General features: G+C 42.7%; 1 protein-coding gene and 1 gene segment (V, D, J or C); both read right to left on the bottom strand.

The window, feature by feature from the left end:
- Positions 1 to 3,035: 3,035 nt before the first annotated feature.
- On the bottom strand, positions 3,036 to 5,201 carry LOC310993757 (uncharacterized protein). The gene is made up of 2 exons (XM_083982217.1): positions 4,871 to 5,201; positions 3,036 to 3,927 (listed from the first exon to the last, which is right to left on the bottom strand). The coding sequence occupies exons 1-2, from the start codon at positions 5,151 to 5,153 to the stop codon at positions 3,059 to 3,061; spliced, it is 1,152 nt and encodes a 383-aa protein (XP_083838343.1). The 5' UTR covers positions 5,154 to 5,201; the 3' UTR covers positions 3,036 to 3,058.
- A 4,220-nt stretch (positions 5,202 to 9,421) lies between these two features.
- On the bottom strand, positions 9,422 to 13,608 carry LOC310993925 (Ig kappa-b4 chain C region-like). The segment is given in 3 exons: positions 13,566 to 13,608; positions 11,100 to 11,120; positions 9,422 to 9,896 (listed from the first exon to the last, which is right to left on the bottom strand).
- Positions 13,609 to 14,782: the final 1,174 nt, after the last annotated feature.

Below are 14,782 nucleotides of genomic sequence, written 5' to 3'. Positions count from 1 at the left end.
ACTTATGTTGGGTTATAAGCAACTCTGGTTTTGTAGCAATCCACCTCTGTGCCTTCATGTCCAATATTAATATGTCTTCTCCCTCATAACTTATCAGATCAAATCCATTAACCTCTCCGGTCTCATCATCCCATTCACAGCCATGCAATACCTGGAATACATGAACTCCTGAGAGAGATGAGAGAACACAAAATTGGACACATAATATATTGTCATATGTAGTCATTTACAGTAATAAATTATATTGTATCTTCTAGATGAAAAGTCAGTAAAAAGTTAATTTCGAGGATGTTTCCATCAGAATCAAATTGGTGACAGACATTGCCATTTCTGCGGTAATCCCACCAATACTTTAATCAGAGGGAAAAGTTATACAATTTGGTAAACACACCTCTGGTTTGGTTAAAGCGCTCCTTTAAAATCTCAAGGTTGAATCTTCCATACTGCTCTTGACCTTCCCAGAATGTAGTTTGTCTTTTCCAGTAATCTGGATCATCCACTGTGACTTGGTTCATCCAGACCTGCGTGGGTACTGTTGTCTTGGTGTTGCTGTCGTAGTAATCTGTTTGAATCCCATCGACAAACACAACAGCAACAATGTCGGGGAAGTTTGGGACCTCAGTGGATGCAGTGTAGACGTGCCTGAGGGAGTGCATCACTGTGGGGAGAAGCAGTCACATTTCTGACTTCCAAATGGTTACTTTTGCTACATGTGTTTACAAGGCAAACTTAATGACTTAATGATGAAAACATTAAAACAAACGTATTGTTTCACATGTTTTTACACATAAAAAGTGGAAAAAGAAAAACTGAGGCTGGTCATCTACTCTAACTTCCTCACTGATATTAGGATCTGTGCCCCGCCCACCACCACTGCTTGCTCTTTAGGTTGACAAGTGAGAGCATCAGGATGGTTAGAGGAGAAAAGATCAGAAAGACTCAGCCACATGTTTGTGCCTCAGTAAGACCCAGACTCAGCTGAGGTGGCAAGAATCAGATACTCGCAAGCACATCTTTTATTGTTAGTGTTTGCAGTTGTGCTGACTGAGGCAAAAAAAAAAAAATGGTTTCAGGTTCATTTAGCTCCGCCCCTGGGTAGGTTTGTGATAGCCTACATGAAACCCTGAACATGTGTTTATTTTCGATTTATTTCTCAACACTACATTTTCATTTGAACATCTCTATTCAATATTTAGTGCTTACAGAATTTAAACGTGATATAGGCTACTGTTTGTGATATTTTCTTTGAGAGAGAAAAAAAAAACAGGACAAAAACAAGTAACTAGAGTGAAAATGGAAAACTTCAGTCTTACTTGCGTTACGATAGCCTACAGTATTGCCCCCATTTGTCTCTTCAGATAATATTAACCATAGCCAAAGCCAGCTGTCTAATATTATAAATTCATTACAATCTTTATATGTTCCCTATGAATACATTTTCATCACAGGAAATTGACCTGAATGCTCGTGTCACTTTATAAGTTATATCCACCACTAACACTACGGCGAAGCTACGCGCTTCGATAAAGCAAACTGCCGTTGTATAGCATATGATCTTACCTGGAGATACCACATGATATGAAAGCAGCAGCACAAATAGTTCCCTCATCGTGATTTGACAACCTGTAAACAAAAATATAGAAAAGAGGCGCCACACGCTCCCACTCGGATGATGAACTCTCCCTGGTGCTTTCATCTTGATCTAACGCATGCAGACAGAAACCGAAACACGCAACACAGCAAAATTCTGTCCAATAGAAGTTCAGAAAAGTCTCATACGTCATATGTTACTAGGCTAGTTTTAAAAACTGAGGTTAAAATTGAAACAGAAAGTACGTTTAGTCCGTAAGTGTGTAAAGGGATAGTTCAACATTTTGGCAAATTGGCCTATCGCCATAACCTCTAGTCATAGCAGTAGGTTTATTACCTTTAATTGTCAGTGCATGAGATCCGTGGGGCAGAGACGTGAGCTGCAGAGACGTGAGCTGCTCAGCTAACACAATTGAGGTGAATGGTACAGGTCCCCTGTCTCTAAAAACTCATCAAATACACAATCCAACAACTCCAAAACGCTCTCATGGACAAGTTGTGACCTGAACATTCACCACGCTATGAGATAATCATGTAATTATGTAACATTACGACACACAAAGCAAATACTTGGAACTGCTTGCGCTTTTGAAATCACTCCACGCAGCAGCCGTGTCTGGCATGTAGTTCCGGCTGCATTTGCCTCAAAAACAACTCTGTCTCATAATGTTGCATTATTATTTCATAGCGTGGCAAATGCGCAGGTCACAACTTATCCACCAGAGCGTTTTGGAGTTGTTGGATTGTGTATTTGATGAGTTTGATGAGGGACAGGGGACCTGTACCGTTCACCTCCATTGTGTTCACTGAGCAGCTCACGTCTCTGCCCCGCGGATCTCAAAACAACATGCACCGATAATTAAAGGTAACAAACCTACTGCTATAACTACAGGGATTATGGCGATAGGCGAATTTGCCAAAATGTTGAACTATCCCTTTAAGACAACATAGAAAATTAAAAACCCCATGGCAGTAATGCATCAAAACAAATATTGTTTTTGTTTTCAAACTGTGCAGGTGTAATTATAGAGTGGTCATTATACAGCACTAATAACTAAACTGCCATAAACAGATAAACTGATTCCACCATTGTTTATTCCGCTATTGTTTCAATTTGACACTTAACAGGTTGACAGCATATATAGGACTAGGACCTTGAGGTAGGAAATTGTGGAGGGTATATTTAAACAGTTTTATTAATAATATAAAATACAAATGTATTGATATCAAATCCAACTTTTTTGTGAGTTGATTGTGCGACTGAAACTGCTACATTACAGACAAAAGAGGTGCCCATTAGTTATGTGTCACCATTGATCTTTCACTCTGAGCAGCTATAAAGCTCTTCAACTCATTATAGGAAATATTATGAGACTTCCTGGGGGTGTTTAGCATCCAACTCATTATCAGGACTGACAGTTCACAGCAGAAGTTTATTTTGAAATGCTACTGGATGCCCATCGTGTTTTCAGGTGGGAGCGATTCGGGGATTCGAGGTCTGGCCTCTCCTCTGACAGGGGTGTCTGGAGAAGCAGGACAGCTGGCTGAAGCGCCGGTCGCAGATGGAGCACCAGTACGGCCGCTCTCCGGTGTGCGTCCGCAGGTGCACCGTCAGGTTCCCCTTCTCCACGAAGCCCCGGCCGCAGTGCGTGCAGGTGAACGGCTTCTCGCCCGTGTGGCTGCGGACGTGCCGCACCAGCGTCGCCCGCCTGCCGAAGCTCTTCCCGCAGATGCTGCAGCCGAACGGACGCTCGCCCGAGTGGATCCTCATGTGCGTCCTCAGGTTCCCCTGCAGGGTGAAAGTCTGACCGCAGACGCTGCAGCGGAACAGCGTCTCTCTGTGAACCCGCAGGTGGAGCTTCAGGCTCTCGCCGCGCTCCAGATGTTTCCCGCACACGCCGCAGTCTCTCAAATGTGCCGACGTGTGGGTGAACAGGTAACTCCTCCTCTGGAAGGACTCGCCGCAAACTTTGCAGGCGAACACCGGTGGGATCTGAGGTGATGGTTTGTGATTGGTGGAGCTCTCCGCCTTGCTGCTCAGAGTTGAACTTTGACCTTCTGCCTCTTCTGCCACATCTGGCTTCCAGAGTCTTGCAGCCTCTCTCCAGTAGTCTCCACTGTCGTCGGTGTCAGAGTCCTCGGTTATAAGGTGGCTATCAGCTGCACATGGAGGATCAGCGTGTCCGTCGCTGTTCTCACCACCTGCCTCTGTTTTAATGTCCGCAGTGGTTGAGAAAACGGTGTCGCCCTGATCCAGACTGCTGGTCGGGTCCATCTGGAGACTCAGCATCTGCTCTTCAGGGCAGCTTTTAATCCAGGAGGAATCCTGCAGAGGGTCTGAGGGGAAGCAGAGGAGAGGACCATAGAAAAACCAGATCAGTTGTTGCTCAGATTAATTTATATGCAATTTATTATAAGTCAAGCAGTGTCTCTCTCCCTAACCTACACTATCGATAAGCAGGGAACAGTGCTCTCACTTATGAATGAACCTGGTGAATAAGATAATAATTGAAATTGAATTGAAAACCAACTTCATTTCAGAGCATCAGTAATTTTAAATCAATAATAAGTTAACAGCCTAAATGCAACAATCACAGAGGCCATACTACTGTTTAAAGCTCCATTAGTAAACTGTCAGACCTACTATGTTACCAAAAATATATTATATTAAAGTGGTCCCAGTACCATGTATAGTTTGTTATTGTGCTAAGCTACCGTCTACCGGTATTCAAAGGTACAGTGAATAACAAGTAGCTTGTAAACTATCTGTTTACTTACAGTCAAGGACCTAAATGAACAATAACATTGTTTTGTAAAGCATTTTCTAACTTGTATTAAAGCAGAAGTAAGCGATCTGGTCGTTTTGGCTAACTTCTTGTCAGCCGATGGAGTTAGCAGTCCCTGCCCTCGTCCCTACGTCACCACATTCACGCGCATCCCTTGGCTGCACACACAGAGAGGACCGCCCCTTTATGCCGTTCTCTCTCCTCATTGGATAAAGGTTGTAGGATACAAGGAAAGTTTTCTCCTCGGCTTACAGCAGAGCAGAGTGACTGACAGACCCGTGTTTCAGACCAAACACTCGATGTAAGTGATTGCCGTCGGAAGATATAACTATTTAAGACTTATATTAACACAAATATTCCGCTTACTTCTGCTTTAAGGCAGGTTAAGTGGCATATTGATTTAATATGTAGTAGGCTACACTGGGGTACTTTAATCTAAGTTGAGGAGCTGAACACTTTCTCCATTGGTCGAAGAGAGGGAGACACCAACCGACCTGCCGCCCGGTTCCACCTGCTCTCCTCGGACTTCAGGCTGTCCAGCTGTCGCCGCTGGAGGTCGATCTGCTCCCGGTACCGCGCCACAGTCCTCCCGAAAACCCCCAGGATGTCGTCCACCGCCGCGGTCAGCCGCTCGTTCAGGAACATCCGCAGACTCTCCATCTCCATCTCTGGCAGCGGCTCGCTCGGAGGCTCGCAGCTCTCCACCAGCGCCGTCGCTCCGCCGGGGAAGGACAGCGGAGAACAGCGGCCGCGGAACAACGGCTGGTCCGCGGACATGTTGTTTTAAATTCACCCAGCGACACACTGAATCCTCCCAGGTGAAGACTTTTTGACTGTGGGAGAAGTCGCACCGACAGAGGAGCTTCTAGTTGTAGGGTAAGTTACTCCTGTTCCTGGATAATAAAAAAGTAAACAAACCAGCGGAGTCCTTCACACAGGAAGACGTCGGGGGGAAACAATCTGTCTTCACCAAAGGTTCCGGGAGAGGGAGGTGGAAGGAATAGCCACAACTTTTTACCATTAAAGAATGTTAATGTTAATTAAATAATAATAACTAATAATAATAGAGGCATGTTAAAATTGTGTTGTTAAACTGCAATATTCAATTCATCGTTTTTTTTAACAGTACACTGACACTATTCCAATTTGTAGATGAACACAGAATCAAGCCTACGTGTCTCAACCACAAGATGGTAGTAAAGTCAAGTTAATATCAACAACGTGAGAGGACCAACATGTCTTACGTACCTCAACTGTTAGGCTACCACAGTTTTATTCAGCCTTCAAATGTTTTACTTATTTATTGTTGAAATTAATGCACTGATCTTGATCTTGAACGGTGGATGTGTGAAACATAATTTTGTTTTTATGAGACGCATAAGAATGACAAATAAAACCTATCTATCTATCTATCTATCTATCTATCTATCTATCTATCTATCTATCTATCTATCTATCTATCTATCTATCTATCTATCTTATTTCTTTGTGTCATATTGACTTCTGTCTCTATGATTTAAAACTGGTGAATGCAACAGGCCTACTTCATATCTTCCGACACTTTTTCTTAAAGACCCCCTAAACCAAAAAAGCCCTTTTTTAAATGGCATTAAATGGCATTCTGGACCAGAAGTCAAACATTGCTGTAGCTATCTCTTCTAATTACCAGTTCTGCTGAATCCCTTTTAAAAGAGAAAATAGTGAATTTTCTGACACAAAGTTTTAGGCTGTTTGAAGCAAAAGGATTTGAACTCCACCCTGCTGGCTGTAGCAGAGGAGGCTGCATGCTGCTCATCCTGGGTAGTCACAAGATTGGATGAAACTGGCCGTCAGCCTGTTTCACTTCCTTCTCTCAGTTCAGTAACGATGGAAACAGACAAGCATCACTGCTGAACCATGGCAAAAGACAGGTTTCAGTAGGCTACTAAAGATAAAGTGATGTTAAACATGGTGTCTTCCTTTGTGTCAAAAAATCAGTCCTTGGTATTTCAATTATATAATGTAAAGTTAATATTTGAAATAACCTGATGTGAAGACAATTTACACATGCTATCTTAAGATACAACACTGAGGACAGCTCCAGTTGAGTGACTCTGTGTGTTTGCATATGTGTCCTTCCTCTCTGCTCCCAGCCGTTAAGAGGCCAGTGTTGATCAGTGTGTGTCCAGGCCTTTCACAGCCATTGACACCACAGCAGCTCAATGATGATGTCTGTGACTCTACTGCTGGCCACCCTGGGGCTCCTTGTTCAGGGTGAGACTCTCTGCTGAAAACTTTGCTTCAGGATGGAACCAGGTTCACCACAATGATGTTCTGCTATGATGGAGAAACACTGAAACCAGCAGCATTGACCTTCTTCCATCTATTCTCCATGTTCAAGAAATGATCCCCTTCTGTTTGGATGTTGATCTTTCTCCAAGATGGATTTGTCTCAGTAACTCTTCTCCTCTTCTTCATGTTTTCCAGGTTCATTAGCAGACATCATCCTGACTCAGACTCCTGGATCTCAGTCTGTTGTTCTGGGACAGAGTGTCTCTATTAGATGTCAGACCAGTGAAAATGTTGAGCAGAATAGCTTTAAGTGGATCCACTGGTACTTTCTGAAACACGGAGAAGCTCCTAAACTCCTGATTTATAGAGCTAATGGTCGACAGTCTGGAGTTTCAGATCGCTTTACAGGACGGGCATCTAGTAGAACTGACTTCACTCTGATCATCAGTGGAGTTCAGGCTGAAGACTCAGGAGTTTATTACTGTGAGCAGAGTAGAAGCGCACCACGCACACAGTGAAAAGGTGTCGTACAAAAACCTCCCTCAGCTGCAGAGGAACTGATCTGACTCAACAGCTGCACTGAAACTAAAGCAACAGCAAATTTACAAACCCTTTTAATGTATAAATAGTGAGATCAACATATGATTATATATATTAGGCTGAATTATCAAATAATTAAATTAAATTTCTAAAATATTTTCTTGATCAACTGTTGGGGTAACCTTTATTTCTTAGCCTACTTACTGTGACATGAAATGTAAAGTGTTTTTTAAAAAAAGAAAAGAAATTGTAGAAGCAAAAAAAAAATTACAACTTTAACAATAACTTCAATCAGGTAAATAAAAATGTCGTCAGAGAACCTCCATAAAAAGAGAAAGGATAGCCAGTGATTCACATTCTATATGGTTTGGAAATATTCCCTTTCATTTCTTACTAAAAAAAAGAATCTAAGCAAATTAACACACCATATTAAATATGTACAATTTACTTGTAATGTATTTTTTTGTATATTATGAATTTGGAATTAACATAGATGAAGAGTCACAGGAGACCGGATATTATTTCCAGGACTTTTCAAGTTAAAAAAGTTGACCTCATGCTCATTGTAACAGTATAATACAATCACGTTGACGTGACGTGAGTAAATATCTGTCAGCTGATCAATATATAAAAATCAACTCATTGATGAATGATTATGAACTCTTTGCAACGTCCCTGTGACCTGATACAATGAGTCAGTTTGGACTTCAAGGACGAGCTTTTACTGTTGACCACAGCAGAGAGACAGCAGACATGTATCATTTCCATAGAGATAGAGCCGCTTTGCATCAGCAGCACCATGCTCCAGTGCTCTGGGAGAGTTTATAGTCCTGAGAGTTGAAGACTGGATGACTGACAGCTGTCCTTCATGACAACACAAGACACAGAAATCCTCCTCATCAAAAACATGACTTTGGTCTCCGTCCTCATCTGGACTCTCCTCTGCTGCTGCTTCACAGGTAAAGTCCAGAGAATCCAACTCCTCTATCAACATCTGTCCCTCTGAAATGAAGCCCACAAAACCATGACTCTGTTTTATCTTTCTGTCTCTGTGTCCTCAGAGTCCAGAGGTCAGGTCACAGTGACTCAGTCTGGAGCAGTGAGCTCTGCTGTAGGAGGATCAGTCACCATCAGATGTAGAGTCAGTCAAAATGTTCGCGTTTGGAGCAACTACCAACTTTTCTCCTGGTACCAACAGAGAGACGGAGAAAAACCTAAACTCCTTATTTACTCTGCTTCCTATCGAGCATCAGGGATTCCAGGTCGTTTTACAGGCAGTGGATCAAACTCTGACTTCACTCTGAGCATCAGTGGAGTCCAGGCTGAAGATGCAGCAGTTTACTACTGTCAGAGCCGCCACTATATCAACAGCAAGGACTTGTTCACACAGTGAAAAAGCGTCGTACAAAAACCTCCCTCAGTCAAAGAGAACAGGAACTGAACTGACTGCTGCAGCTGGAAGATACTGCAGAGACTGATACAGTTCACTGAGATCACACCATTTTCTTTTTAAATAAACTGTGAGCAAACATAAAATACAGCCACAACAGAAGAATAATCAAACTAAATGAAACTCAAACTCTGATGAACGAAGTTTTTCTTTAACAAGAAAATGTAATGATAAAAAAAAGATCTTCCCTTTGATAAACTGATTGAATTAGAAGAAGTTTGAAGCAGTCTTCTTGACATCAATACAAACTTCAGGTGAAGTCTGATGACATGAGGACTGAACGAAGACTATTGATTATGAACATTAACCCAGTTGTTGATTGAATCAATTCTGCAATTATATTGATATACAATTAAATATCATAGATTAACTAGGCTAATATATCCACGTATAAAATTATTTGTTATTTGACTGTTAGACATTTTAGTCATGCTATGTTTTGTATTTCAAGAACAAAGCAAATTATTGTAATTTCTTTACTTTTCTCAGTTTGTTAAAGTTTCTTCATGTTTCAGCTCATTAGCAGAATACATGTATAAATATCTGGTTGAGGAAAGCAACAATAGAGGAAACACATGAAGGCATTTTATTGATACTAATCAATAAATCAATAATGATGAGTTCTTACTTAATTTATAAACACTACAACATGAACTTACAATATGGTATGTATGGACAAATATTTTATGAAATCTTAGACTTTCTCTCTGAACAAATCACACAGCAATAATAAGTCGTCATGGACACGTTAAATGAAAACACATGAAAATAAATGATGTGATGATCAGATTTTTATTATGTGTAAAAACAGAAACAACATTGAAACACTGAGAGAAGCTGGTAAATATTGTTAGTCAAGCATGTGAAATCAAAGAGAGAGAGAGCAGGAGCAGAGTAAAACCAGTATCAGAGTCCCAGTGAGTCAGCTCAGGACTGGGGACACTGGTCTCTCCTCAGAGTCTCTGAGAGCGGAGACTGGGAGCCCTGGGTGGCCTCACAGGTCACAGAGCCCAGCTTCCTCCACTGGTCTGCAGGGAGCCTCAGGGTGCTGCTCCAGCTGTAGAGGCCGTCCTTCCCCAGCACCCCGGGGCTCCTGCTCTCCTCCCAGCTGCTGCTGCTGCTGCTGCCGTCCACCTTCCAGACCAGACTCCAGTCTGAGGGGAAGCCCTTGTTGGCCAGGCACATGAGCGTGGCCTTCCCCTGCTGCTGCAGCTCCTCACTGGAGGGGGGCAGCACCGTCAGGGTGGGGCGGGTATCACCTATAGGAGACACAGAGCACAACGTGTCAATCCAACAGCAGCCACTTGGACACCTTTACTGTGTGAGAGCTGCTTTTGTCCTTGAAGGAGTTTCTGTCAGATGTTTTTCTGCTCCACCAGTCACTCACTCACTCACACATTGTTTCACTTCCCTTTAAAAACCTCTCATGCACATCAGCACAGAAAGAGTCCTCATATGAGTGAAATATATCAACGTACACTGGAAACTGAAGAAGCTGATTTTACATTTCAACTGCTGCATTTCACTGCACTTTATATTACACAAATAAATACGGGTTTTAAAATAAAATAAATTTAAAATATAATTTTCTACAAAGTCATGGTCCATTCATAATCCAACACATTTACTATCAAGATCACCACAGTTAATCAGATCTAATGTTAAAGGACATTATGAGTCACAAATAAGTGACGACCACATTTAAACATCAGACATCTATGAATCCAAAAGGAACCAACAGCCTCAGAAAACTTCAGTCTCACTGTTCACAATCATTTCAACTCAACTTCCAAACTGTTTCAAATGTAAAGACTAAATGTAACAAAACATGTTTTTACAGCAGGATTGTTGTTCTTAAATGTTTCCTGCTCTTCACATTGTTCACATTTCACTAATGAAGTGGAACATGTGAAAAGAAAAGTCGAGTGAAGCTGCTCTGAGTTCAGCTTCATGTGTTAAACAGGAGAAATGAAGAATCAAACAGATTTTACAGTGATCTGGATCAGCCCAGTGGAAATTTATATCTGCTACAAATGTTCACTGAAATTAGAAGCTGAACTGATGAGACAATATTGAAGATTTGATGAGAAACTTACTTCCAACATCCAGTCTGGTTCCTCCACCAAAAGTCCACCACAGTGATACAAAGTGACTGAGTGGTCGTACAAAAACCTCTCAGTGTAGAGAGACACGGCTCTGACTCTGTCTGACTCAACTACAACTACAAGTCCTCAAGTTTCTGTCGTCCAAAACATCTGATGACATGATTTCTATTATGGACCAAAACACTGATAATGTGCTGATTTATAATTTACACTTTAAAGACAAAACTCTAGTTTTTGATGTCGACAGAAAATTTCAGGTAAAAAAAAGGTTTAAATGAAGACATAAAATAACATATTTAGATTCTAGATAAAAAATAAAAGTGTGATTGGATAAAATACATGAAAAATTGAACTTACTTCCAACATCCAGTCTGGTTCCTCCACCGAACGTGTACCACAGTGATACAAAGTGACTGAGTCGTCGTACAAAAACCTCTCACTGTACAGAGACACGGCTCTCTGACTCTGACAACAACAAACTCTAATAAATCACTTCCTGTTTTTCAAAATGTTGAAAACTAACAATTGATAATATTTCTCTGAATCATAATAAGTATTAAACATTTATATTTTTCAATACATTTCCAACTAAAGGTGGTCTTTCTGGCATCATACAAACAAAATTAGGTTTTACAATAAATGTATTTGTAGATATTAATGAAAATTCACAAAAACACATTCAGTGTCAGCTTTTCAATCAATACCCCAATCAATTAATTGATCTATTGATCATCAGCATGATTAGGTTGATCCCAGTCCCTGTTGGAGTCAGTCAGGGCATTTCCATAGCCACTTTGCATCAGCAGCACCATGCTCCAGAGTTTATAGTCCTGAGAGTTGAAGACTGGATGACTGACAGCTGTCCTTCATGACAACACAAGACATAGAAATTCTCCTCATCAAAAACACGACTTTGGTCTCCGTCCTCATCTGGACTCTCCTCTGCTGCTGCTTCACAGGTAAAGTCCAGAGAATCCAACTCCTCTATCAACATCTGTCCCTCTGAAATGAAGCCCACAAAACCATGACTCTGTTTTATCTTTCTGTCTCTGTGTCCTCAGAGTCCAGAGGTCAGGTCACAGTGACTCAGTCTGGAGCAGTGAGATCTGCTGTAGGAGGCTCAGTCACCATCAGATGTAGAACCAGTCCAAAGGTTTATGTAGGATCTTCTAGTGGCAAACACAATTTGCACTGGTACCAACAGAAAGATGGGGAAGCTCCAAAACTTCTTATTTCCAGAGCTGATGAACGGATATCTGGAATCCCAGATCATTTTACAGGCAGTGGATCAAACTCTGACTTCACTCTGAGCATCAGTGGAGTCCAGGCTGAAGATGCAGCAGTTTACTACTGTCAGAGTCTTCATGAAATCAACAGTCAGTGGGTGTTCACACAGTGGAAAAGCGTCATTCAAAACCCCCCCTCAGTCAAAGGGAACAGAAACTTAACTGACTGCTGCAGCTGGAAGATACTGCAGAGACTGATACAGTTCACTGAGGACATACACGCACACACGCACATTAATATTGTCTCCATCAGTTTTCCTCTATAACTTCAAACAGTCCATCTGCCACCTTAAAGGATAATTTCCGTTTTTTACAACCTGGACCTTATTTCTAGCATAAAATACGATCATTTTACTCACCCAGACAACTTTGGTGTCATTTGGAGTTGTTTTGACGAAATTAGCCCCAGTGGAGCGGCGCGTATATCCGTATAATGCGAGAGCACGGGGCACGCAATGCAGCCACTAAATAACACATTATCCGCCGCAAAACTCGTTCATTTCACCAATATTTTGTTATGATACACTAGTGCTATTCCCCTCCGAGCCCGTGGTGGCATGTTATCAACATCCGGGGTCTCTAGGTTGACCTACTAACCTCTGACCTGGATGATGTCATCTCCGACCGCTGCCCGGCTCATTCTGATAATAATCATTCCACTTTGGCATTCGGGTCCATTTTTATCTCAACTAGCCGGAGCTTTAGTGAGTCCAGGCTGAGGAGAGGAAGCCTGTGGAAGCTGAACTTCATCCAGCTGCTCATTTTGTTCTGACAAGTCAGAAACACGCAGAAACGAACCATAGCATTAGCGGTAGCAAGTTAGCCGCGCCGGGCAGCGGTCGGAGATGACATCATCCAGATAAGAGGTTAGTAGTCAACCTACAGGCACAGCATGTTGATAACATGCCACCACGGGCTCGGAGGGGAATAGCACTAGTGTATCATAACAAAATATTGGCAAAATGAACGAGTTTTGCAGCGGATAATGTGTTATTTAGAGGCTGCATTGCGTGCCCCGTGTTCTCGCATTATACGGATATACGCGCCGCTCCACTGGGGCTAATTTCGTCAAAGCAATTCCAAATGACACCAAAGTTGTCTGGGTGAGTAAAATGATCGTATTTTATGCTAGAAATAAGGTCCAGGTTGTAAAAAACGGAAATTATCCTTTAACGACCTGAAAGTTTCCTCACATGAAGAATGACAGCTGTGGAGTAATAAACATTGATGATATAAAGTCAAATACAATACAAATTATCCAATACTTCCACCAATAGCATTAAATGATTGTGTAAACATTGGATAGCAGTTTACGAGAAGCTCTGAGACACATTGTATGAATGTGGCGGCGCGAGGAGGTGATTTTTGGTTAATGTAATGTTTTAGAAAGGTATTACGCCAGTAGTGTGTGTAGTTGCTATGGTAACCGGGCGTCACCTCCGGTCTGTTTGTTATTATCCCTGCCCCGTTCTCAGTAAACGGCTGCTGCCGAACGTTACCTGCTGCGTTGTGTGATTCATGTGTCGTCCTCCTTTACTGGCGTGGTGGCAGCGCTTCCCGAACACACGACCCGAGGACATTATCAACTGCCGACGTCATAGCGGTAACTACCCCGTCGGGGAAATCACAGTGTAGTGTAGTCTACAATCAGACGCAGCGGAGCTAACGTGGCTAACTGGGCAGCATGGCCAATTCACACAGAGCCCCGAAGCAATGGTGCCTATCCAAGATTGAAACCGTAAACTCCTTTGAAAACTGGCGTCAGAACCTGCTGTACACACTGTCACTTGATGGTGAGTTTGCCCCGTTCCTACTCAATGGTGCAGAATGGGAAAAAAAATCCAAAACATCTCCATGCCGTGGGTTCACTGATGACGCCGACCCGGTTCCAGCTGTCCAGCGTCGCACTAAAGAACGTAAGGCGGCTATGCTAGAACTCATGCTGGGACAGATTGCTAATTACTGTCCTGTCATCTCTCGTCACAGCATAGTCAGAAACTCCACGTCCGTTGACAGCATTTGGCAAGCTATTCGCCTACATTATGGATTTCAGTGCACTGGAGCCCACTTCATTGACTTTGCTGCTATCAAACGGGAACCTGATGAGAGACCAGAGGATTTATATCAACGTCTGATGGCTTTTACTGAGGACAAGTTATTACGTAAGGATTCTGGCATCAGTCACATGGGAGACGCTGTGACTGAGGATGAGGAGTTAACGCCCTCACTTGAGAACTTTGTTGTCCTCACGTGGCTTCGCCTCATACACACCGATCTGCCAAGGCTCGTCAAACAGAGGTATGGCACTGAACTGCGGTCCCGCACATTGGCATCCATTAAACCAGAGATCTCGCAGGCCCTTGATTCACTACTGGATGAGTTACATGCCTCAGAGGATGCCCGTGCTATGCGTGCAGCCGTGTCTGAGCTCCCCAGGTCAAAGCAAACCCTGCCCGCCCGTCCGAGGAGGTCATGTCCCCTGTGCAAATGTGCTGGCAGACCTGATAATCATTTCCTTAGCAAATGCACGTTCCTGCCCCCCCAAGACAGGATGTTCATGGCCAAAACACGGCAAGTGATGGGTGAGCAGGCTGAAACTGATGATGAGGTGGGTGAGTGCATGAGTGAGGAGGCGACTCCACCTAGTGGCGTAAAACGTGTACTCATCAAACAGTCCCCCTACTTGGATGCGTTCCACAGTCACTGTCCTGTGCGTCTCACCATCGACAGCGGGGCTACAGGCAACATGATGAG

Source organism: Trachurus trachurus (assembly GCF_905171665.1).
Source record: "Trachurus trachurus genome assembly, chromosome: 11".
In the NCBI taxonomy this organism is placed as follows: Eukaryota; Metazoa; Chordata; class Actinopteri; order Carangiformes; family Carangidae; genus Trachurus; species Trachurus trachurus.
Note: the sequence above shows the minus strand (reverse complement) of the source record. Positions and strands in the feature narration are given on the sequence as shown.